General features: G+C 38.6%; 2 protein-coding genes across 3 annotated transcripts in view; one reads left to right on the top strand and one right to left on the bottom strand.

The window, feature by feature from the left end:
* ACAD11 (acyl-CoA dehydrogenase family member 11) overlaps positions 1-10,612 on the bottom strand; it is a 30,987-nt gene extending 20,375 nt beyond the window's left edge. Inside the window, exons 1-9 of the mRNA XM_064671507.1 lie at positions 10,245-10,612; positions 7,927-8,026; positions 7,592-7,717; positions 5,793-5,954; positions 5,171-5,335; positions 3,109-3,256; positions 2,416-2,537; positions 1,867-1,973; positions 1,601-1,721 (exon numbers count right to left, since the gene is read on the bottom strand). Coding sequence (XP_064527577.1) covers positions 1,601-1,721; positions 1,867-1,973; positions 2,416-2,537; positions 3,109-3,256; positions 5,171-5,335; positions 5,793-5,954; positions 7,592-7,717; positions 7,927-8,026; positions 10,245-10,381 — 1,188 coding nt within the window. The 5' untranslated portion in view covers positions 10,382-10,612. The remainder of the gene's footprint in view (positions 1-1,600; positions 1,722-1,866; positions 1,974-2,415; positions 2,538-3,108; positions 3,257-5,170; positions 5,336-5,792; positions 5,955-7,591; positions 7,718-7,926; positions 8,027-10,244) is intronic.
* A 42-nt stretch (positions 10,613-10,654) lies between these two features.
* On the top strand, positions 10,655-21,489 carry UBA5 (ubiquitin like modifier activating enzyme 5). 2 transcript variants are annotated; one of them, XM_064671536.1, is made up of 12 exons: positions 10,658-10,841; positions 11,869-11,914; positions 12,008-12,097; positions 13,266-13,375; positions 13,784-13,870; positions 14,539-14,623; positions 15,467-15,571; positions 15,749-15,876; positions 17,045-17,180; positions 17,640-17,715; positions 18,496-18,602; positions 19,171-21,489. In XM_064671536.1, the coding sequence occupies exons 1-12, from the start codon at positions 10,696-10,698 to the stop codon at positions 19,252-19,254; spliced, it is 1,200 nt and encodes a 399-aa protein (XP_064527606.1). In that variant the 5' UTR covers positions 10,658-10,695; the 3' UTR covers positions 19,255-21,489. The 2 variants fall into 2 exon arrangements, with proteins under 2 accessions (XP_064527602.1, XP_064527606.1); XM_064671532.1 differs by lacking the exon at positions 11,869-11,914 and having other exon boundaries at positions 10,655-10,841.
* The last annotated feature ends 104 nt before the right edge of the window (positions 21,490-21,593 follow it).

The raw sequence follows: 21,593 nt of genomic DNA, 5'->3' as shown, positions 1-21,593 counted from the left end.
TTATAGGTTTTCATTATATAGTGAGTTGTATTATAAAATTAAATATATAATTGAAAACCGAACTGCAACCTATTCGTTTTGCAAGACTTGAAATGCATCACAGAGATGACCCCAATCAGTACCTTACTTCATACAATTATTTGGGTTCGTTTAAAGTATGTGGTGATGATGCTAGAAGGTCAGTATTTTCTGATGATAAAAGTACCTGTTACCAACAGTACACACAAGAGGCATGAAACCGAAAGTAAAAGCACAAATGAATGCCTGACATAAGGACACTAAAGATTCAGGTTTCCTGTCACAACATTCAAATATATAAGCCAGTTAATCTTTTGTTAACAGAGAAAAACCCCACAAAGAATACATTTTCTCTTCCTGTCAAAATAATCCCTTAAAAGATTATGTCAGTAGCCGTTCTGAGCATCAGTGATTATTAGTAAAACTATATATTTAGTAATCCTAGTGTTTCCACAAGTATGTTTTAGTGAGGTACAGCACTTCAAACCTCACCAAGAACTAGCTAAAGAATGAATAAAAGTAGTTCCCTCTTCCGAAAATGACACAATAAGACAAATGCCCAAGTAAAATTTAGAAGTCCTGATTCACAGTTCTTGTTATCAGAAATAACTTACAAGCACAACACTACTCATCTGCAAAAATTGTGGTCCATTTATTTGTAAAACAAGTACTTTGATTATTGCAAGGCTTCCTTGGACAGTCCTAAACTACAATCCAAAACCAGGCACAGACAGACTTCTAAGAAACTTTGCATATCAAGAGTTACTGCCCTTGACCCCTCCTTGCGATAGGCAGATGCATTCATAAATCTTTTAGATTAATATGTTCTCTGCATTTCTGCCCGACTGCCAAAACCAACCAACCAACCAACCAACAACAAAAAAGCCCAAAACAGAAAGCCAAAGAAATCAGTTCTGCAACAGAAGTCATCTGTGCTTCCATAAGGCTAAAAAGCTGAACCAACTTTCTACGTGGAAAATTTCTAATCTCTCTAGGATAAGAAGTAAAATGGTTCGTCTCATTTTCCCTTCCACTGATTATTGACTTCTGTGGGTATTTCATTATCTGATTTCAAATCTTCACTGGTATTAAATATATTCAGGAATGAGGCTACATTGCTACATTACGCGATCCCATTTTTTGTCAGAAAAGTCACAGCTTAAAGAGAAAGCAAGAAACAGATACACTCAGCTTCATATGGTTTAAAACAGCAATTCCCAGCTTTAAATTAGCATCTTTCCATTTATTACGTAAGAGTTCTAGGTTTTTGTTAAAGTATTTTAGCAAATTCCTTTAGAAAGTAACTCTTACTAAAAAGAGAAATTTTTACACTTCAAAAAGTTTAAAAAGTAACTCAGCTTTCATTAACAATGCATACAACATCTTAATCCTGGAAAAAAAAATAGACAATAATGATTTCTGCTAATATTTCTCAATGCCAAAAATATCACTACATGAAAATAAGGCTGTTTCAGAAAAAAAACCAAACCAAGAAGATATGACTTCTATACATAGTTTTACATTTTTATAAAGTCTAGTCTGAAAATGTTCCCTTAAAAATAGGTTAACTAAAAGCTTTTACCTTCTCAGCTGGATAAATGTGCTGCTTCATGAACTGCTTGACCTTCAGCAAAATCTCTTGGCCTTTCCTACTTTGATGGAAGAGCTCTCCAGAAATGTGCTGTGTGCTGCTGAAAGATGACCTAGGGAAGAACACTCAATGGAATAACAAGTAAGACCAGATTTTCCCTCATAATAAGATAAGCTGCCTTACACAGGCATTCAAATAAATGAAGATGTTGCAAAAGCTTTGCCTGACTGTTGACCAGTAGTTTAGATCACTCTTACCTTTTTGAGAGCTCTAACCCTCTCTCTGCCAAAGGCTTCACAATCTTAGCAAATTCATGACTATTCTCTGCAGAAGCATTTCCAATGAGATATCTAGCATATACACCCTAAAACCAAAAGAGAGGCATATATGGTATAATTATGCATTTAAAATCGTCTCTTTAACACACCAATGATTTCTTCAACTATGAAAGCAACACTTAAATGCACATACTCTTAAAAGGAAAAACTTACTACCCAGACAATTTTACTGGGATATGCTAATATTGTTTTTGGTCCATGTCTGATATAATGGAGATAACTTGCTGCACAAGAGTTAAAAAAATACTCCAGCTAAACCAACCTAAAAGCAAACCCCAAACAATAGTAGATGAAAATAAAAAATAAAAAAGAAAAGATAAATGTCTGCACATGATACTGCAAGCAAGCCCAGCCTGTCCCTCAAGCCAACCGACAACAGTATAGATATATGATTATTATCCATGGCTAAATTAACTACCCATATCCACACAAAAATATGTGATATTTCAGCATATGTGAGTGTATTACCTGGGCTATTGCTGCCATTTTAAAATATGACAAAGCAAGAAAAAAGTTGAAGTTGGATAAAGTAGTGTTAATACGCCGGCAGCGGCAGTAAATGGAAACCAGTTCTTCAAATGAAGGAGTTTCTAAAAAAAAAAATACAACAATTTTTTAGAATACTCAACGTTTTCTATGATTTTTTTTCCAGCTTGTTCTTCAACAGTTTTTCATCTTTATGAGATATTTCATTTACAGAGTAAACACCATGATTTATAACTTCTCATGCTGTAACTGTGATATGGGAAACAAAAGGAAAAAGGATTTGCCAGAATTTCAAGTAACTGTGACAATTCCTACCACCCTTCACCTCCACTCCAGTCAGGAAACTAATTTCAGCAAGGGGGTAGGATTTTTTTCTTAAATAAAAGTTATATTTACATTTAAATTTCTGTTCTCTTCCATTATCTCTAAGAAAGGTTCAAACTAAATTTTTTCCAAAGTAGCAAATCGTAGCTAAGACATAGCTTGTTAAAACAGAACTACCTAAAACCTCTCTATCAGCATGCTTCCAACAATGAAGAAAACATGGAAGAGTTATTTTCAAGTGCAAAATTATATGTTTGTAGATTTACCATTTAATTCCTGTTTATAAGGGTAACATTTCAAATAAAAATCAACCCTAGAATTTGTTTCAATAAAAAGATTACATTTTCATACCTATGGTGCCTTTGAAACCCAAGACAGATCCTTGACCTAAGACCTTAATAGATGTAGGCCAAAAGAAGAATTGAGTGGCATATGCTAAATCTGCTAAAGGATGACCAGCAGTAGAAAGTTCCCAGTCCAGCACTGCCAAAACACGAGCCTTAAATAAAAATAAAAACCTCGAGTGAGTGCTAGAAGACAAATCCTCTCCATCCACAAATGCACCACCCACTTAATATCCACGAGTTTTTTTTGGTTACTATATATTTAAAATTAAAAACACGCACTGTAGCTGTCTACAACAAAAAGAGTTCCTTTTGGCCCTATCTAAGGATCTGTAGAAAATTAAAATTCACATAAGGGCAGAAAGCTAGGCATTTTTCCACAGAAAATCCGATTTAAATCTACATTTTTGAGTAGTGTTCTTCCTGTCAGAAACTTGTAAATTCTTCGACTCAAAATATGGTTGAATTAAAATATCCTAAAGAACAGTAGTACTGACAGTTGCTGTGTTTTCCCCAGTGTTGTTGCATCGTCCTTTAGCACAGAAACTCAGACCATGCATCAAACCCCCTAATTTATCACAATATTATGTATAGATTAACACTTACATGGGGAACTGAATTTCTTAAACAGGAAGTCAATCATTGCCCAGACTGTGACACAAGCTTCTGCTGCAAGCATCCTTGCAATGGTGTCTTCAGCTGGGTGTGCTGAGACTCCCCAGTCTGTCACTCTGATAAATTCTTATAATCCGGCTTGTCTGTCAATCTAAACGACTTCTCCAGCCTACTCACGATCCATGGCTACTTGAACTATGTGCAAAAGTCTTTCCTACGTGGTCACTCCTGCCTTTACAGGAGAAGTTTCTAAAGATTACTTGAAATTACCTATGTACAGCTCGATCAATTCCTTCAACTGCATCAGGAACAACTGGGAGAGTTCCCCAGACTGCCAAATCTCGGTCAAATCAGCTCTCAGGGTCAAATCAGCACATTTAAGCCTACAACTAATGTGTCTATCAACTGATCCATGCACAACAATGGGACCTGTTGCTCTGCTGTGAAGTATGCATTGCAGAGCCTTGGTCACAAATCCCAGACATATCTTCTGGTCACAACACAGCAAATAGCGTGGAAAAAAATAATGAAAACGCAACTATGTCGATAGATAGGTAACACATATTTATTTCCAAAACCAGAAAAAAAATCTCCTTCTTTTCCCTTTCAGGGTCTCTGTGATCTATGTGTACTCCATAACTAAGCAGTTTTGGAAGATTTTTCTTTGCTTCCACTAGTATCATGTATCATGCATTCAGATCCTATTCCAAAAGCCATTGTTAATTGAAGCCATATCACAGTCAAATGGGCTTTGGATCAGATGCTTATGTAGTTTAATGAAGTGAGACTTGAGTTGCACTGAATTCAACAGGATTTATGCATACACAATGTTTTGTTCCTGGACTTTGAAGTAGGGACTAGAACTAATGAATAAATTGAGTATCTTTCAAGGTCAGGTCAGATGGGGCCCCTGAGCAACCTCATCTAGTGAAATGTGTCCCTGCCCATGGCCAAGGAACTAGATGATTTTAAGGTCTCTTCCAACCCAAATCATTCTATGATTCTATCAATTCTGTCTAGCTCCTGCAGTGAAAACCAGGACTGTAAGTAATGGCCAGTCTTCGCAAGTGAAGATTTGGGAAAGGTCATAAACCCTTCGAGCCTGCGCAGTGGATTTTTTAGGTGAGACACAGCGTGCGCTGAACTGAGCCCACCCTTTAATCCTGAGGTTCATCTGCCGGGGCCGAGCAAAGCTTGGACAGTGGCAGTGAGGTCCCCAGGACGTAGCTGGATTGCCATACAAGGCTGACGAGCTCCAGCTGCCCGGGGGGCCGGGAATTGAACCCGGGTCGCAGCGGTGTGAGTCCTGCACTCTAACCACTAGACCACCAGAGGCCCTAAATACCATACACAGTATAGAGAAGAGTTAATTTCTCTCCTGTTGTTTTCAAAGACGTATCACGCACTAAAATAATCCACAGAAGTGTTCCATCACATGGAAGTGTTTCAAATACCTCTGTTGGATGGAAGATGATGTTATCTATCCTCATGTCCCCATGAATCAGGCTTTCTTCATTATCATCAGGTGGCAAGTTGTTTGCTAACCACTCAGCCAGTTTGTTCATGGCAAGAATATCTGTATGAGCAGCTGCATCATACTGTTTTTTCCAAGTTGACACCTAAAGAAATACAAACACTCCAACAGATTTTCCAACTGATTCTCAAGTTTTTAAAGAGCACAAAATTCTGAAGCACGTGCTTCTGGTTTTTCACTATTATCATGTTACAGAATTCAGTAAAACCCAGTACCTCTGCATTTGCAAATGTGAACTATGAGATCAAAAGATGCAATGAGGACTACCTCTAATTTCTATTTCAATCCTATTTACGCAGCCCAAATCTAATATTATTCCAAAAGCAAATTAGTATCATTCCCTGAGCATAGCACTATAGAATCAATCTGAATGTAGCAGTGGCCTTACACGGTGCACAAAATAATTGAACTAAGTGAAGGTGTTTAATAGCTAATATATGATGGTTACTTTTACAAGTTTTTAATAATTAATAATTTAGCTTGCAAATCAAATAAATATTCAAAGACCTGACAAGACAAAAGAATTTTTTGAAGAGTTTTACCTGTCTTTTGCAGTATCCTGGTCCTCTACCATATCCTTGTAGGCCCAATGACTGTAAATCAAAGGAGTGCAACAGGGCCAAAGTTTCTATCATTGCAATATACAAAGCAGAACGCTCTGCTGGGCCCACTTCAGGCAATGAGATGTCTCGGAAAATGCGACCCTAAAAACACCATAAATTAGGCATTTGGTGGGATGTACACACCAGATGAAAAGAAGTAAAGCTATACATTTAATGACCAAAACCAAATTTAGTGAATCAACACCTCTATGCAAACAAAAATTCCTTCCTCATTTATTTTATTCCTCGCCCAGGGCAAATGAAGGGATTCACAGTAATCTCAGATCATTAGTATATGGAAGGCAATTAAAATAACAGATATATTCAGTAGATGAAAGTCTGAATTAGAGCAGTCAATCCAGATATCATGAAGCTTGAAAGTACCAGGAAAAATAATGTTGCTGCATTGCCTCTAACAACTAACTTGCAGAAAAAATATCAATGAAGACCTGAGGGAGATGGGGGGGCACAGACAGGGAGAGAAGAGAAATAGGTGGGTTGCACAAGCTGAGGCAAACAACCCAAAGAAATTCACTTGTGTTCTCCTTAAAGGCAGTTTAATATATCTAAAAGATGGGTGTGTTTTTCCATTTTATCCTTTAATTTTGACGCTGCCAGTAACAGATTGGAAGAGAAAAAACAGATTCCTACCTCCTCTGAGCTCCTCAATTTCACTGTTTTGCATGATGGCTTCAATATATTCACACAGATAAAGTAGCAAGAGAATTTTTTTTACTAAAAGGTTCTGTGTAACAAATCTCAAAATCAGGTTCTGTACTGTGCAATAGTTTATTCAACAGAATAAATATATGGTTGTTTTCTAAATATACAATGTATTTGTTAAAAACAGTGAGTGTTGTCCATCTTAGAATGGACAGACTGTACATTTACATACTTAGAAATGCAGCAAGGTTTCTTCTTAAGGAATCACTTTCTTGTAGCCAAAGCCAGAAAAATTCTCCATCTTTAATGTAAGAAATCTGTTTCAAATTTTTCAGAGCTCTTATATTTTATTACTCTTGATTCATGGGTTTTGTAGGAAAGTTAACTTAATCTCCAGAAACTGGCCCACGAACTCTTATATTTCTAATTTCCCAGTTAACCTGATGACAGAGTAGGACGCAATGAAAGGAAAGAGGCCTGAATTCAAATCCTCCTCCAGCAGGGAAAAAAAAATACATGATACAGCATACTTACACTCAAAAATCACCAAAATCTAACAGAAGCACTATCAACTCAGCTACAGCACCCCCAGATGAGATGGACCACAGACAGAACTATGCTGTATTCTTTCTGAAACTATTCTTTCTGTTTGAACTGAAATCCTGCTTGGTTTTCAAGAAAAGGTGATTGTGTGTCAATTCCTATCTTCAGTACTAAACAGCCTGCAGGATGTCCAAAGATTCAGTATAACTTTATCAACTGACTGTTTTCCCTCTGACTTGGTTATGCTTTTCACAGAAGAAATATTGCCTTATTGCAAGACATCCTTCTGAGAACTCAAAACAAGAACAAGAGGTCAAATACTGAGCTGAATATTTCAACAAAGTGGGAAATAAGTCTTGGAGAAGCTGAAATCTGTGAGAATCACTGATAGGTAGCATTTCTTAAAATTATCAGATTATTTATGTTCATATCAGAAAACTTAGTGACTGCTGAGTAAGGCTCTAACAGAAAGGCAATTTAAAAGCATCTTGTAGTAGGGAGAAGGAAAGAATCTCTCACATTGGAGGACCAACCTGCACATGCTGCATTACATAAAACTCTGTTCCAATGACAGAAACATCACTGCAATACAACAGGGGCTCAGGCACCGGAAAACCAGCCGAAAATAAGGCTTTCTGTACATGATATTCTCTATCAACCTGAAGACGACACAGAAATTTAGGTTCAATTAAAACCTCCCAAACATAAATGAGCACAGTAAATGACAATGTTTAGCTCACAGAACACAGTTCACTGATCCAGCAGTTCACTGCATTTCTGGACACACTCAACAATGTACTGGGTAATGTATGGGACTTAGTCACTTGTAATACGAATTGTCTGGAGCTTGATGAGGAATGTTACTTACCTTGTGTGCTCTGGGTAAAAGGGGGCCATGGGGCTTCTTCCTGAGCACATAAGCCTGACCACCCTTCTGAAGGTAAAAGGTCGGATTTGACTGGCCAGAGCTACAAAGAGAGAGATTAAAATTACAAATTCAAGTACTTACAAATTTGTAAACTTTTAACAGAAATTATGCAAAATGCACTTCAATTTGGCCTGAACAAAATGGCAGGACAGAGGAAAGAGTTCTTCTCAGGAGTTGTTTTGGGTTGTGGGTTTTTCTTCAAATCCAGTCTTACAAGGAAGCAAGTGACAGCCTACAGAATCAAAAGTCAGAGGTTCTATTCCTACTTATAAGAAAGATGTCTTCTTTCACTGTGGACAGATCACAGCCAAATTGTTCTCCTGTAGCATTTACTTCTCCTCCATAGACATCATTAACTTATTCAAGGCATGCAGTAGATACTAACTTCAAAGCTGATTTGGAGGAATTAAAGAGAGCAGAATTCTCACTAGCTCATAATTGTATTTCTCCTTTGGTGAGCTGTATTTTGAACAATGTAAGCACAAAGAAAGCTCTCCAAATTGGAGGGGAACTTTTTACAAGAGCATGCAGTGACAGGACAATGGGGAACAGATTCAAACTGAAAGAGAGTAGGTTTAGATTAGATATTAGAAAAAAAGTCTTTACTGTGAGAGTGGTGAGGCTCTGGAATGGGTTGCCCAGAGAAACTGTGGATGCCCCATCCCTGGAAGTGTTCAAGGCTGGGCTGGATGGGGCTCTGAACAATATGGCCTAGAGAAAGGTGTCCCTGCCTGTGGCAAGGAGTTGGAAATAGATGATCTTTAAGGTCCCTCCCAACCCAACCCATTCTATGATTCTACTCTATGACTAAATTACTGATGATTCTAGTACAAAGCTCCACTGTATGCCAGCCTGATCATGATATCCATATGCTATGCTTAAGGGACAGCCTATAGGAAAATTTTAAAGAATGAATGTTGAAGTGACAAAGAAAATAAGACATTTCAATCACATACATGTGTAAAAGAAAAGGGTAACCTAGTTAAACCCTTCATAACACCTTTTCCATCATTTTCCAACCAAGATCATTGACCTTTATTTTCCTCAAGGCTCTGTGCTAACCTGCATGCCTTTCTCTCCTCATTCTGGTTAATTTTTAAGATGCATTTTGACTTAGTCCAATAAAAGACTGGACAACTAATGGAAAACAAAAATCAAGCGAACTTTTGCCCTCACGCTTCCCATTACATTTCCATTCTCCCTGAAGCAGTTAGGGCATAATTTGTAACACAATTTAACAAGTATACTGCACTGACAAATGCTCTGCCTAGCACAAAAGAAATTTACACCAGCTGAAGCCTTGAACTGCAACTACAAGACAAGCAAACTAGTAAAAGCATAAATACTGACAGTATTTTAACAGATTTTACTATTAGCTACTCTCCTAAGGTCCTTCCTAAGGTCTCCTCAATCAAGGTACATACGAGGATTAGGGTACAGCTGATGATTCAATGGATGTTTTATATTTGCAACAGAAGTCAATGAAAAATTGTTTACTGTTTCTTAGTGGTCTACAGATAAAGTAGTCTAGGTCATTTTACAGAGGAACTAATACCTATTTTTAGAATACCTTCTAATAATTAGCTCCCGATGTGAAGTCACGCAGCCACAACATTAATTTGCTGAATGCAAATGAACCCACCGTTCTATGGGATAGTGGCTTTGGAGCCTGGGTGTGGCACCCCACTGGCGCATGGCATTGCTCGCAGGGCGTTAATGGGAATTTCAACACATCCTTGCCCTGTTCTCATGGATTTGCTTAACCGGCCATAGCCTAACGCTTCTACAATTGAATTCTTAAGCCGTGTATGTGCTTCTGAACATTACTATTTGCTGTGTAATCAAAGATGGAGCAGATAAATTGAGAGGCAATAAAACAATCATGCGAGTACCCTGAGGACAGCGGGAAGCCCACCCAACACACAGCCCGCCCGTAGACGGCTGGCTGCGGCCACACAGTGTCCGTGACAAAGGTCACCTTCGCCGCCACTGCAAACTTTGACTTCTCCAGCCGGCCAAGGGATGAGCTGTTCCCTCGGTGGCTGCTGACCGCCATCCCCAGGACATCTCTACCGCTGGCCACCTTCCCTCCCAGGCAGCAGCGAGTAGAGCGGCCCCTCTTCTCGCCTCACAGTGCGGGCTCACAGCCCATGTCCGGGCCACGGAGGCGGCTCTGGCCCCTCCCGGGAGCGCTGGAGCAGAAGAGCGGCGGCTCCCCCGTCACCTGTGTCACCTATGTCACCTGTGCCGCCAGTTACCTGTACTGCCTGACAGCCAGCGCGCCCGCGGGCTCCCGAGGGAAGCCGCGCAGGTGGCTGCTCAGGTACCGCTCCAAGCTGCCCTGGTCGAAGCGGTGCTGCCGCCGCACCTCGCTGGTGCCCGGCTCCGCCGCCATCCCGGGAGGCTCCGCCGCTGCCCGCCCCGCCCCGCCCCGCCCCGCCCCGTCCCGTCCCGTCCCGTCCCGTTCGCTGCCGCCCAGAGGCGCCTCGGTCCGCCAAGGAAGGCGCTGCCCGCCCCCGGGGCTGCCGGGGCTGGGTGGCTTCTCCTGTCTGCAATCCCGGCAGACAGGTACTGCCTCGGCGAACACCCGCCCCCAGCCGCGGCCGGATCCCGCCCGCTCCCGCTGCCGGGTGTCGGGAGGCGGCCCCGGGATGGGAACGCCCCGGCGCTTCCCGGAAGCTCTCGCGGCCGGGCAGACGTGTCACTGCCATGGCGGATCCCGATCGGCTGGAGCGGCTGGAGCGGCGGGTGCGGGAGCTGGAGGAGGAGCTGGCCCGGGAGCGGGGCGGGCGGCGGCCGGCGCGGACCCGCATCGACACCATGAGCCCGGAGGTGACGGACTCCAACCCCTACAGGTGCGGCCGGGGCCAGGGGCCGTCCGGGAAGCGGAGGATTCCGTCGGGATAAAGAGGATGGGCAAGAGGGAGGGCCGTAGGTTGGAACTGCGGGTCTGGGGGAAGGGGAAGAGGCATGTGGAGGGGGGCTCGGGCGGGTGCGGGTCTAAGGGCTGGGCCTGGGTGTGCCGAGGAGGGTGTCAGGACAAGGCTGAAGGCAGGTGCTCTGTGGGGAGCAGGGGAGGGATGCTCTCGGATTTCCCACCTGCCTGGGCTGACAGGGGTGTATGTCAGAGCTACGTTGTATTATCTTGTTTTACAGTACGAGAGAGAGGAAACCTTGTGAGTTTTTCAGCTAGGTTGCTAATAAATGGACAGGTGTTGGTATAACACGAGGTCTTATTCCTCATAACTTAACTATTTTAGAGTTTGATTTATAGAATTACTGAGTACCAGGGACCCCTTCTCTTTTGGAAATCTGATGCTTTTTTTTTTCCTTAATACAAGTCGATATCTGTACTTTCGTTGATACTTTCAATGTAAAAATGCAATAACAGGATAAAATGTTACTTTAAAATCCTTTCACTTATCCTTAAAACCTGATAGTGTCAATTTTTTATTTTTTTTTAATGTTATGTTGGAGTTAATATAATCAAATTGATCAGAAGACAGTGCAAGTCTTCACTAGTTTGCTGCCATATGGTTCATTACCGAAAAAAGTGTCATCTTTCATTCTGTGAATCTGGGATTAATTTACAAAAATAACTATGTGTCCTCCTGATTTCATTGACATTACTCATACCAGCTGAATAAGAAAATGAGTTTCTGCAGGGTTAGTACTCTGTTGCTAATAGGAAAGCATCTACTCTCTCATTCAGACTCTACCTAGCTGGCAATCACAACTGCAATGAAAGCAGCAGGCTTGAGTTTGGTGCTTGGAGGGGTTATTTTTAAAGCAAAAGTGATTTTAAATACCTGAAAAGCAAAATTGCTATTAGAAACATAAGAGAGCATTTTCTGTGTAATGTTGCTTTTTTTTTATTCGTAGTCGCTTGATGGCATTAAAAAGAATGGGAATTGTCAAAGACTATGAGGTAGGATTCTGTCTGTAATGAAAAGTTACTTGCATTCTTTCCCTGGCAGGACCACTTTTGATATCCTTGTCTCTATTTTATTTCTTTCTACAGAAAATCCGTACCTTTACAGTTGCAGTAGTAGGTGTAGGTGGAGTTGGAAGTGTGACTGCTGAAATGTTGACAAGGTGTGGCATTGGTAAGGTAATGAGATTTTTTTTTCTTCTACTTCTTTACAGTAGATGGATCAGTCCTCTTTATGAAGAGTTTGATTTGATTTCATTCAGTTGATTTTACCCAAATAAAAAAGCTGTTGTGAAGAAAGCACTTGTGTAAACATTGCACTGAAGAGTCTGTATTTTTCTTAACACTAGTAAAATTGATTTACTTTGGGCTAAATCTTGTATGATGTGGATGATCCTTGTTTGGATTCTGGTCATCTCCGTACTCCTATACGAGCCCATCTATCTAACCTTCATACTGGATTATTGCAAAAGGAGAACAAAACAAAGAAAAAGGAGGGGATAGCTTGCATAGAAGATTAAGTCTTATAATAAGAAGTTTATATTCATGAATTTGAAACGTGGTGGATATCAAACAGATATTTTTATCACAAATGGTAGTTTGTCATGTGGCAGACTTAGAGCTAAAAATTTAGCAGCAGTTAAAAATAATTTGGTGTGTGTGTAGTGTGTATAGGATTTTTCTCTAAAGGAGGAATTTGGAGAATGGCTCAAATGTTTGTATTCCCAGACAAAGCCTGACTATTTACTCTTAAAACTCTGGAAAGTTTTTAAATATAGAAGTGATGCAATTTTTTATTGCGAAGTTTATTCTTCTGAAGGAGCATTTCCAGAAGACTGGCATCGTAGGCATAGCAAAGAACATCAGTTGATTCAGAATTTATAATAAACAACATGTCCATGTACTATGCAGGTATTTTAAGAGAATTGTTTTTGAAGAACTGCATCCCAAGACAAGTGAAATAAATCACACATTTTTAGTTAATGACATAATAGCAAGTAGGAATGTGATAATAGAGATGATAGTGTTCATGTAGATTAATCTGCTGAATAATCTTTGTTTAGATCAAATGAACAGATTACTTATTATTAAGAGTAGTTTTCAGGACTTAACAAATTGGTTCCTCCTGAATGGCAGTTAGAATTCAGTCTTTCATGCACTTACAAAATTGGCACCTTTTATATGTGAATTGAATGACACTGCAGGGGTAGAGGGATGTTAGCTTGGGGTGGCTTTTTGTTGGTTTTTTTTTTTTAGAACTAGTTTTGTTGTTTAAAATACCTTGCCATAGGACTCTAGTTGCTGTGTCTTTGGAGATTCACACATGTTAATACAATCTTTATTGTAGCTGCTTCTGTTTGACTATGACAAAGTGGAACTGGCAAACATGAACAGACTCTTCTTCCAACCTCATCAAGCTGGATTAAGTAAAGTGCAAGCAGCAGAGCATACTTTGAGGTATAGCTTAGAGAAGTGGGTATTAAAATGTATTTGCCTAGGATGCTGCTCCAGAAAACCAATGTTTCGCTCTTAATTACTTGCAAAGGAGCATGATCTAATTGGGGAATTTGAGTATAAAATATTTGTGGGAATGATTGATACTTTAAAGACATATTGGCCAAAACCTTTATGTGAGTCTACTTTTTAAGTAAAGCTAGTTTTGCTCAGAAGTTTGGTATAAACTATGCCAATTCAATATATTGTGGGTTTTTTTCTCATCTAATTTGTGAATTTTGGAGAAAAATGGGTGTATTCTTGAGTTCAGGCTGGAAACTTAAGACTATAGTAACACTTGCGAAGTTAGGGAGTAGAATGCAAATTATCATTGCATTCGTGACTATTGACTCATATTATTTCCTCCATAAGGGATATTAATCCTGATGTTCAGTTTGAAGTACATAACTACAACATCACAACACTGGACAACTTTGAACACTTCATGGACAGAATAAGGTAAAATCTCTCAAGAAAAGCATGTTGCCAACTTCTGCTGATGTGTAGTTCTATACAACCTCACGTTTTTATTGTTGAGGGATTTTTTTCAATTTAATAACTTAAACCACTGGGAAATATTTGTATATGAAGACATTCCTGCCTAGATGTTTTCTCTAGAGTTGGCATTTATTTCTGCTGTTACACAGTTATGTTTTATATTGATGCATCTTTAGATTTCCAGCCAAAGCTGTAGGACTTAGAGACTTTTCCCATTATAGAAAACAGATCAGATCATATTTTCACTGCTCTAAAGTGGTTTCAGTTATGCTTTATAGAACGAAGAAAGAAAATAGTTATTAGTGGATTTCACAGAGGAGGTCTGAAATAACGTTTGCCATTTGCAGTTCTGTTGTATCAAGGTACAATTCTCCAATACTTTGTACTGTGAGTGTTTTCTATATAAAACTTCTTTGAGTCTAAAATGCCCATATATTAAATCCCAGCTTCAGCTGTTGTTTCTTCTGTAGATCAGAGATGCTGTTTGTACGCTATTCTGCATTTGCACAAGTTTTGTTACAAATTCGCTTCCCCTGGGCTTCTGTACTCTAGAAGCAGGCATGTTGCTTGCCACGTTGGTATTTTGTTCTGCCAGCAATTTCATGCAAACTTTGTGATGCTTATTTCAGTAATGGTGCACTGGAGGAAGGGAAACCTGTTGACCTTGTTCTAAGCTGTGTAGACAACTTTGAAGCTCGCATGGCGATTAACACGGTAAGGCCATCGAAGGCGTGAGCTTGTGGAAGTCTATTTTCTCCTGTAGCAATGTTAGGAACTGTGGGGACTGCAGAAAAGACAGGAATTTAAAAAGAATCTTCTAAGAAATGTTTCCTTGGTTTAAGGAAACTGAATCTGAGCTTTTTCCCAGTTCTTATAAAACCCAAATATAACTGTAGACTTTTAAGTTACTAGCAGCTAATGGTTCATAAAAGAGTAAAGTGTCATAAACTCTCTCTGTCTTTCCAGATTATCTTGTTTATGTAAAGGTATTTTTAAAGGCTGGTATGTTAAATCTTACAAACTTTTTAAAGACTGTCTATAGCTAATTGTATACTACATATGACTTTCTGTATACTAAAAATGACTTAATGCTGTGTACCTAATCAAATTGTTTTTCTTTATAGTAGCAGCCAACGTAGGGTACATGCCAAATGTATGTTTTCTGTTATCCTCCAGCTGACTGGATCCATAAATTGCAGGCAGGGAAGGTACACAGATATACTGTATCCAAGCCTGTAAAAGTAGATTGTATGATTAGATTCTGCAGTGTGCTGTAACTGGATCACTAATGTCTGTATTTGTTAAAAAATCTCAGGTCCTCAGGAAAGCACAATGGGCTAGCTTTCTGAGGTCAACTTCAATTTGCCTTTTGATTTGTCCTTTGACTCTGATAAATAATTTCTATCTCTTCATGCCCCTTTTTCTGATCATAGCCTTTTTGTCTTAAAGCAGGGAGATGGATGTGTTTAATCACACTCAATTTACCACATTGTTTGGGTTTCTTTTCTTTTCATTAAACTTTTGCAGTGCTGATGTGTGTGTTTCTGTGTTTATAAGGCCTGCAATGAACTTGGTCAAATCTGGATGGAATCTGGAGTCAGTGAAAATGCAGTTTCAGGACACATACAGCTGATCATACCTGGTGAATCCGCTTGTTTCGCGGTACGCAGCGCTCTGCCGAATTGCTCATTTGCCTTTTAAAGCAGGACTGGGAATATGGAGATTAGCTGGCTAGTGAGAGTGATCCTGGCACAGCTGATTCAGTAGCTTAAGATTTTGTGTGATCTGTGGGATTTCTTTAAAACTTCTTTTAAACTCAGTTTCTTTATTTCCCTTCAGTGTGCTCCTCCACTTGTAGTTGCTGCAAATATCGATGAGAAGACATTGAAACGAGAGGGAGTTTGTGCAGCCAGTCTTCCTACAACTATGGGTGTTGTGGCAGGAATGCTGGTACAAAATGTTCTGAAGTAAGTGACTTGAGTTGTTGCTATTCGATTTACAGCCCAATAAGAGAAGAAAAACCTGAAAGAACTTCTCATAATGATGGGTCTGGTTCTTTTTAAATGTCTGTGGCCTGTTTCCTGATGGTATTGGCATGATTGGACAGTGCTGAAGTATACACTGCTTGAAACATTGCTGTGTTTGCTTTGGAACTGCTACTTTAAATAGCAGTAGGGTAAGAAACAGTTTCAGGGTTTTCAGAAGAATTTCTTTCACTGCATACACAGATGCACATTTTTTTCTTACTTCTGCATTTAAACATGCTCTGATTTGACATCATTAAGTTATATACAAAAAATGCTACAGTGCTGACTTGTCTTTGAAATTTTGTACATGGACAAAGAATAAATTATTTCCCTTACAGTGTTTGTAAAAATCTGTTATAAAGCAATATGACTTATTTTAGTATTTTCAAAAAGTAATGTTGCATGACTCCAACTGCTAAAAGAATTGCATGTATCAGCAAGGAAAATATTTGAAGAACTTTGTGCTCATTTTCAAAATGACACAGAGTGTTTTACAAGCATCTTTGAGAATAAGATTGTATTTAGCCTGCTTTTAGCCTTAGCTTGGTTTTGTCCATTACCCAAAAATTTCTAGTTACAACGAATAAAAGTACTGTTTGCAAGTGTGCCTATAAACAACAAAGCTCCATTTTCAATTGTCCAGAGAGATGTTTTTCTTGAATGAAGAATGCAAACATTGCAGCTTAATTTGAATCTTTATTTTGATTGCAAATTGGACCCTACAATAAAGATTATTAAACTGGTTCTGATCAGGTGTTTAAAATTTCCACATTGTAATACAGGGAACCTCAGTGTTTTCAGCAATGGTTTAAGGCACAGGAGGAAACTGCTTACATGCTACTCTAAACATACTTCTGAGTGTAGCTGATGTGTTCTCACACACTTAGACCAGAAGAGAATTGGATTCTATATTGGTCCAATTATGCTGTTGTTAGGTGACTACAGCTTATTTAAGACAATTACAGTAACTCTTTACAACTGCAGTAGTGTGAGTATATTCTAAAAGTTCTATGAGGGAAAATTATTCCTTGAGCAACTGAAGTTTTAGGTTTGCATAAATATAATATAAATTGTTGTATGTAAGCTCCTTCTTTCTCTGTGTTTCTAGATACCTGTTAAATTTTGGTACTGTGAGTTATTATCTTGGTTACAATGCAATGCAGGATTTCTTCCCAACTATGTCTATGAAGCCAAACCCACAATGTAGCGACCACAATTGCAGAAAACAGCAAGAAAATTATAAGGTAAAAATGATTTGGGTTTTCTTTTTTTCCCTTTCTTAAAATCTTAAGAACAATGCAAGATACAAATCTGTAGTAAAAGAAAACGTTAATTGCTACTCCAGTTTTCAGCAGCCTTGTCCTGAGATGGTTGCACATGTTTCTAAATATACAGTATGTAGAGTTATCTTAAAGCAAAGGGTAGGAAGAAGGGCTTGCATTCAGTTAAGTAATATTTTCTTGGACATAATTGCTCAACCTTTCTGGCAGTCCTGTGTTTCTGAGTGTTAATGGGTTTAGCTTTTTTTTTAAGCAGCAGGTATTCTGCCTTTTTTATGGCTAACAAAGTTCTAAACTGTGACTGCTTATCTTAAATATTGAAAGAAACATGAATATTAGATTTGATCTTCTTTGCTGTTGTTGGAAATTTGACTATTACATTTTGCTTATTATGGTTTTTATCTTTTTGTGGTTTTCCTTCAGAAAAAAGAAGCTGCACAACCAAAACAAGAAGTAATTGAAAAGGAAGATGAAATAGTACACGAAGACAATGACTGGGGTAAGTCATCAACTGGAGACTAAATGATGTTCCCAGTACCAAGATTCAATTTGGGTGAACAAACTGTAGGGTACATAGAATTCTTACAGTTCCTATTTTTTGTAACTTATACTGCGCAATTACTGCTGGCTTTTCACAGGTTTTGACAATAATTTTAACACAACCTGATGATGTGTTTTTGATGCAGTGTGCAGGTTTTAGGCTCAAAATGTAACTGCTGCTTGAGTAAAAGACTTTCTTAAAAGATGGTCTGAAGATGAGAGAGATGTGAGAAAATGTATTAATTGTATATTCCTTTTAAATATACTGAGAGCATTTGTCATTTCCATAACCACTGTGCTGAGGCATCCCGTGGAATTTTATATTCCTTTGAGGGCTTTAAATTAGAAGGAATTGTCTTAAGGAATGGTAAATGTGTTTTATATAACTGTTTCAAGAACAGGGGTATAAATTCTGTTTATTATATGATCTAAAAAATAATCTTATGTTACCATTGGCAGAGGTGTCCACATAGTAAGATTTAAATAGTAAGGACAAAGAAGAGGTGCCATTCTTGTCCATAAGTTACATATATAGAACTGTTTCATGTATTGTAAAGGGAAGATATTTTGTATTGATAGTGGAAGGAAGAGGTTGAAATCAAAGGTCTTTCTGCTTTTAATTTTTCTCTGTTTTGGAAAAGAAGCTGCAGCTTACCTCTTACTTACTGTGATAGCTTGGTTATTAAAGAACTTTTTCTTCTACCTTTTAATGGAGTTCTTGTTTGCTTTTAATGCAAAGGCATCGAATTAGTATCAGAAACTTCAGTAGATGAGCTGAAGGCTGCATCTGGCCCGGTACCCGACCTTCCTGAGGGAATTACTGTAGCATATACTATCCCAGAAAAGGTAACATATTTGTTCTTTATGAATTTTTGAGAAATACATGTTGTAGATTAACTTTATACTACCAGCTAGCTTGGTAGCCTTTAAACCTAAAATAAAATTCCATCTTGAACAGTTCCAGTGAAACTGGACCTCAGTACATCTGATTAGTGCAGATGATTTTGTGTTTCTATGAAATATATTTCTTTAAGTATGGAAGCTGGTGTGAATGTAGTTTTGAGGTGATAAGAATAAATGCTTTTCGGGGCTGGTAGAAGGAAAACAAATGTGAATTTCTCAGTTGCTTTTTGGTGACTAATTAATTTTTACCATATTTATCTTTTAAAACTGTATGTAGTCAAAGAGCAATTAGTATACCTGGGAAACACAGAATCTGTATGTCTTGCGGCCAGAACATTCTAACTCCAAAGTGAAACAGTTTACAGTTTAAGCGTATAATCACTTAGGCCTAATCTTGCAATCAAGTGCCTGGATCTAGGAAAATGGTGTGGTGTAAAGGCAGTAAAGCTAATTTGTGCGGGGATTGTTGTTTGCTATTTTTTTGCCAACTTTTTCTTCCTGTTCCTAATAGGAAGAGAATTTGATAATGAAGGAAACGGTAGCAGAGGCTGAAGAAAGCCTGGAAGAACTCATGGCCAAAATGAGAAACATGTAGAAAAATAAATATTAAGTACAACTTCAGATCAACATGGATTTTGAGAAGACCAGTCTTCTTCCTTTTTTTCTTTTTTTATCTCCAGTGAAGCTTACCTTTACCTTTCTAAAGAAGTGGAACTGTTACAGGGGCAGGAAGGACACAGATTTACATTGTTCATATTCTGTTGTCTAGTCACTCTTTACCATACAGAGTTGTGCTACTGTAAATTTTAGTTTCTCAGCATTGCTAGTGTCCAGATATTCAGTAGAAAATAAAAGGACATGATTTTCATGGCTGGGCTTCGCGAACGAAGATTTGGGAAAGGTCTCTACCCACGTTTGTCACAAGCGGGCTGGTGGCTAAAAAGGCCAATACGAGACAGGCATGTCCAGTTGCAAAAGGCACAGCAGAAAGACTCCTTAGATGGTGTATTCTGCAAGGCACGATTCTTTCTGCGTTGCCTTTTCTCCTCAAGGGTGACCCTGCGTGCTTTCTCAAAGGAAATAGCAGCGTTATAGATGGTGTGTCTCCAGGTCTCCCGGTTGGAAGCCAGAGTAGACCAGTTATGGTGATCAATATGGCCAAGGCTGAGATGAACAAACTAACAAAAGCAGGCATAGCACATTATATGCCCTATCATGTGATGAGAATAGTACCTAGTATAGGACAAGGGAAAGATGAAATCTGCTGGAGTGGACTGAGAAGGTGTAGGGCAGATGACAGTGCCTCACTCATGTTGCTGCTCCTGATTTTCCTGGCACTTGTCCTTGGTTGTTGTTCACTGGTCTAAATTCTTTGCATGGATCGTGCTGTGGCTTCTTTTTCTGAGTAATCAGAACGTTTAAGCCTTTTCATCTGCCTTAAATATCTCTGGGATGGTTTTTTTTTTAAACTTTCTTACTTTTATCAATGTCTTACTACTGCTTGTCCTCAAATAGCTCCTATAGGATAATGTTTTGAGTATATTGTAAGAAGGTGAAGTCTTTTTGTTAGTATTATATTAGCAGACTGTATATTAGCATGCCACTATTTCAGCTGGCAGATGCTTTTCATAAACAAAAGTACGGGCAACATTGGAAAGAACAGGAGATTTTGTCTCTCTCTTCTAAAATCTAAATAATATATTTTTGTTGGTTATTGAAAGTTTAGCTGTAATTCTGATCCCTTCCCATCATATGGGCTATATGAAGGAATTACCACATGTTAAACTACATCCTATAGTGCCAGTACCCTGCAGAACTGGAAGGATCAATTTAAAATATTTTAACTACTGTGGCCGTCTGATCCAGAACTTGATCATTATTTCAGTTTGGCTTAGAAGGTAAATTTCAGAAATTACCTTAGAAGGTAATTCTCAGTATAATACAGGTATTTCCAAGTTGGGCTCTTCAAAAAACTTTTCCACAGCATGATGCAGCCAACACAGAACCAGCTAGTGATGGTAGTAGCAGTATCCCAGCAACATGTAAAGAGATCGCAATATTGTGGTGGTGCTTCTGCTGCTTAGGGCAGCTGAATGAATACTTAGTGAAAAAATGTTTCACTTCTTTAGCAATGGTTACAGGCTTCAAAATCTGTTTCCTCCACAGCTGACATCAGGTTGTATTATACACATAAAAATCATCTCTGAAGGTAGTGAGGGAGGTTTTAGGTGGGTTTTGAGTGGGTTGCATTATACTGTAAAATGGAACTGGGTTTTTTGGTTGGTTGGTTTGGTTTTTTTAATTGAGTTCAGTTTTGGAGAAACCAGATCTCAGAATGAACTGTAAAGAGGGATGGGAAATAGAAAAATGAGACCATTAGAAAGGTTCATACTTGAATCTGTGTTACCAAGTCTGTGTTAGCTTCATCCAAGTGTCATTTTAAGCATTACTTACATTTCTATGTGACTTCATCTTTTTGTTGGGAACAATAACAGTGAGGCACACACCTGGCTCTGGAGATCCTGAGGCAAATGGCTGAACTCATTTCTACAACAGCTCAGCTCATCTGGAGTCTTAACTGTTTGGCTGACATGACTGCTATCACATGATTGACAGCTTTACAAGAGGCAACGTCACATACACTTTTATGAGCAAATTAATATACTTTTGTATGTCCAATTACAGAGTAAACAAAATGGTTCTCATGTTACTTTCAGACTTTCAACTTGTATATACACAAAAAATTTGAAATAATCAGAAAATACATTAAGATGATTGTATGTGCCAATGGTTAAGTTATTTAAAAATAAACAGCATCAAAAAAACCAAATTTTAAGGATTCTTTTTTTAATTAAAAAGACATTTACAAGTATAATCTACTCCAACTGTAAAATATAATAGAAAATTTATTACTTCTTTTGTTACGAACTAACA

The sequence above is a fragment of the Pseudopipra pipra genome, chromosome 1, assembly GCF_036250125.1.
Source record: "Pseudopipra pipra isolate bDixPip1 chromosome 1, bDixPip1.hap1, whole genome shotgun sequence".
NCBI lineage: Eukaryota > Metazoa > Chordata > Aves > Passeriformes > Pipridae > Pseudopipra > Pseudopipra pipra.
This window is presented reverse-complemented; position numbering and strand designations above follow the sequence as displayed.

Bases quoted from the DNA above. Each gene is read 5' to 3' on its own strand.
- UBA5 (XM_064671536.1), top strand. From the start codon at position 10,696: ATGGCGGATCCCGATCGGCTGGAGCGGCTGGAGCGGCGGGTGCGGGAG. The intron at 12,098-13,265 runs GTAATGAGATTT...TCTTTATTGTAG, and splicing joins CAAGGTGTGGCATTGGTAAG to CTGCTTCTGTTTGACTATGA. The intron at 17,181-17,639 runs GTAAAAATGATT...GTTTTCCTTCAG, and splicing joins AACAGCAAGAAAATTATAAG to AAAAAAGAAGCTGCACAACC.